At 45.9% G+C, this 3,736-nt stretch overlaps 1 protein-coding gene across 1 annotated transcript in view; it reads right to left on the reverse strand.

The window, feature by feature from the left end:
• The window catches only part of MTMR9 (myotubularin related protein 9), a 9,017-nt gene that overhangs the window by 1,173 nt on the left and 4,108 nt on the right, over positions 1 to 3,736 (reverse strand). Inside the window, exons 4-9 of the mRNA XM_018573981.1 lie at positions 3,025 to 3,379; positions 2,787 to 2,973; positions 2,554 to 2,695; positions 2,140 to 2,364; positions 1,040 to 1,064; positions 1 to 26 (exon numbers count right to left, since the gene is read on the reverse strand). The exon at positions 1 to 26 is cut by the window's left edge and continues 145 nt beyond it. Coding sequence (XP_018429483.1) covers positions 1 to 26; positions 1,040 to 1,064; positions 2,140 to 2,364; positions 2,554 to 2,695; positions 2,787 to 2,973; positions 3,025 to 3,379 — 960 coding nt within the window. The remainder of the gene's footprint in view (positions 27 to 1,039; positions 1,065 to 2,139; positions 2,365 to 2,553; positions 2,696 to 2,786; positions 2,974 to 3,024; positions 3,380 to 3,736) is intronic.

A 3,736-nucleotide genomic window follows, 5' to 3' on the forward strand; every position in this document is an offset into this window, starting at 1 on the left:
ATATAGGACAATGAAAATACTTAAAACTAGAGGTGCACCGAAATGGACATTTTAAAACCGACACAAAACCGAAAATGTTTTTTTATTTTAATTTTTTATAAACTTTTCAATTTTTTTATATTTATTAACTCATTTTTTTTATTAAATATTTTTATTTTTTTACATTACTTTTAGCGGCTTCGGGGGAAATATTGGGGATCTAAACAGACCCCCTGATATTTCCCTTTTAAAATAGAAAAAGAGACACAGAGCCCTCAATCTCTTATTCTGTATCCCCTGTGTTATCAATGATCAGGAATCCTCTATACTGAGTGTTCCTGATCATTCATAACATGATGACAGAGTGTGTTTACTATAACCACAATCATGAATGAACAGGAAGTGATGGAGGTGATGTAGATCACTTCCCATTCATTCATAATTGATATAGTAACCATACCATGTCCTCAATTATCTACAAACACTCAGCGATCACTGACCACCCGCTCTCCTCTCTGCCACGCTGTCACAGGAGGCTGATCGAGCGGTGCGGGGAGGAGAGTTCAGCCTCCTGTGTCATTATGCCAAAAGTGCCATTTTCGGCCGATATATTGGTGCATCCCTACTTAAAACCCAAATTCGGATTAAAGCACAACTCCAAAATGTACCCTCCTCATATGAAAAACCATTATTGTCTGGAGACGAGCTTTAGATTCATCCCCCCCCTCCCCCAATATTTCTTCTCTCTGCATACATAGGCTTTTGCAAGGATCTTCAATCCTGGTCCAAGGTCCTGAAGAGGTCTTCAGTGGGCAGGTCTTGAATGCTGATGGTGCCGTTCTCTGCATCATTGTCCTATGGGTCCGCTCTGTTCAAACCCCCCCCCAGCATGTTTCTTGTTGGTACATTAAGTGCATTGTGAGAAATAGATAATCCGCGCTTCTGGAAAGGAGACTAAAGTGGAAATGTATAATAAATTAAGACCTAAAGCAGCTCTAAAAAGAGGATAGAAGAATCCTATCAACAGTCGAGAAAAATATATATCAAAGGTTCGAGCAACGTGTCTTTTCACCCAGTCGGACTTTCTGTTTATTTCTTGCCTAAGTAATCCCTGCGGTTGCCCACCACCTACCTTGTCTCCTTCACCTGACGAAACGCGTCAAAGAGGGCAGACGCTAGATTTGCACACGAGGGTTTTAAAAGTTTGTTCCTGAGCTGCTTGTGCCGGCCGGATTTTTTTGCCTGTGTAAGTTACTACTTGTAATAAAGCTAAATGTTTTTGCACGCTACACTATGAGGGCTCTCTCCTTTTTTTTATCTTTGAAATATTGCGGGACCACGGCAAGGAGTTTCGTTTGACACTGCGCCTGAGACGATCCAGCTTTACTTCTGGGATACTGCCGGCGCTACAAGGGAGAAAAACCAAACACTCACCTTGCAGGGACTGAGAGTAAAAACAACTGGGTCCAAGTTTGAAAGCACGATTGCAGGCTCAAGTGTCACCAACTAAAAGCCTTTGATCCAACTCCATTTGGTGAGTACCCACCCAAGGGGGGCTGTCGGACCACCGCTACGAAATATATACCACCATCAATATACATCATTAACAACTTCCTTTGTATACGTTTTTTACGTTTATTTTTCGTTGACCAATTTATTAATATATAGTTTTTGCACGGATCGTTTACATATTCGAGGTCTTTACACTTTGGTTGAAATTTTGTATTGTCCCAATCATTTTCTGTTTTTCCACAGCACTATTGTACTATTAATTTTATATATATTTCTTTTATGATTCTATGCAAGACATATCACTTGTTTTAGGGCTAGACCGCCTAAACCTAAAATTTCACTATATCACTTGGTTATACTAAGTTTCATATGAGTTACACCTTTAGCGCTTTGATATATATTTTTCTCGATTTAGTGCATTGTAACAGGCCTGAGTGGCTCCTTCTGCTCTCTCCCCAAGTCTGAGCTCTGCTGTGTACTGATTGCACAAGGCTGATACCAAGTCACATTCATTCAGCCAATCACACGGCTTGCATGTAATAAATGTAACGAACACACGCCTGCAATAATCGGTCTGATTGGTGTTCAGCTTTATAACAAAGCAGGGTGACAGATGCATTTTAGACCATTTCCCTATTGGCTGGGCACTGACCTCTCACACTCGTCGTTGCAGAGGAAGGTTCCAAACTGAGAGGCGTAGGCGTGCTCAAAGAGCGTGACGAGAAAGCGTTCATTAAACTGGAAGGAGCACGGGAACTGTCGGAGGATCTGCCACACGCAGTCCAGGAACAGCAGGAACGTCGGGGCCTCCCATTTCTGCTTCCGGTTGGAGTACGCGGACTGTGCACAGCGTTGCTGGAAAGGATGACCGGCCTGAGGGAAGAGACGGGTGTTATTAAGATGCAGCTAGTCCCCGCCTCCATCTCCCCAAATCACATTGCCCTGCGCTCCTTCCCCTCGCCCCCTACGCTCCGTCCCCTCGCCACCTACGCTCCGTCCCCTCGCCCCCTACGCTCCGTCCCCTCGCCCCCTACGCTCCGTCCCCTCGCCCCCTACGCTTACCTGTAACCATTCCTTCTCAATCAAGGCCTCAAAGCCGCGGATGGTTCTGCATTTGGGGTCCAGGATGATCTGAGCCAAAGACGTCACTTGTAAGGTGGAATCCATGCCTTCTGACCCATGGACCAACACCGATGCCCCCTCCCTGGCACAGAGACATACAGGGAACACGGAATTATTGGGACGGCTATGATCACAAATATCAGCTCCGATCGGACGTGTTCTGGTCCACTCACCGATCAATGCACTGCGCCGCCAGGCAGGCGGTGGTCAGAATCTCCTTGAGGTGGCTCAGCCAGTTCGAGGCCTCCAGCTTGCTAAGCCAGCGGTCCATGTTATGTGATTGGTCGTTGCTCGCCTCCACCAGCTTGATCAAACTTTCCTGCAGGATGTTAAACCTGAAAGACACAAAATGATTGCTCCCTATTCTTCAAGATCAATTCCAACATTCTGCCCCCTTTCCACAGAACATACCCCAGTGTTTATACCCCCACCATACCAGGAACATACCCCGGCGTGTATACCCCCCACCATACCAGGAACAGGACGGTAATGTACATTGTACTTCCGCTTTACCTGCTCTCTGGACCCTCATATGGAAGGACAAGCTATGAAGAGCCAGCTCTGGGTGCCCGGTGCCATAAGGAACACTCACCATCCCGTTCTTCCGATGGTAATAGCTGAGGATCGGGAACCTCCCCCCTTGCCGGAAGGCGGCTACTTTCCGGAGAGATTCGTCGTCGATGGATTTGGGGACGATGACGATGGGAGGGTAGGACTGGCACACAGAGAAATCTTGGTTCACGTAGCTCAGCCGCCATTCATCCGTCTGTAAGAGAAGAAGAAGATTATATTGTGATGCTGCGCCATCCAACCGCAAAGAGCTTTCCTGACCAATCACAGGAGAGGAACCCAAAGCCTTGGATCTACTGTAAGCCACCTCCTTATCCTGGGTCACATGACCTAAACCCTGAGCTATGCAAAGCTTCTTCAGAACTCTTACCTTATGGGCTTTGATGCCAATAGAACCTTTATTCATGAATTTAAGACTCTGCGCATGGTCATGTGACTTGGAGCTAGAGCAATCCGGGACTCCATGCTACGGCAGGCAGGAAGGTTATGCTCATTTTGAATATGAATACCTATTATTCCTAAATTATTGAAGGAAAAATGAACATTTCCTTAT

The sequence above is a fragment of the Nanorana parkeri genome, unplaced genomic scaffold (genome assembly GCF_000935625.1).
Source record: "Nanorana parkeri isolate BGI_ZX_2015 unplaced genomic scaffold, ASM93562v1 scaffold2657, whole genome shotgun sequence".
Classification (NCBI taxonomy): Eukaryota; Metazoa; Chordata; class Amphibia; order Anura; family Dicroglossidae; genus Nanorana; species Nanorana parkeri.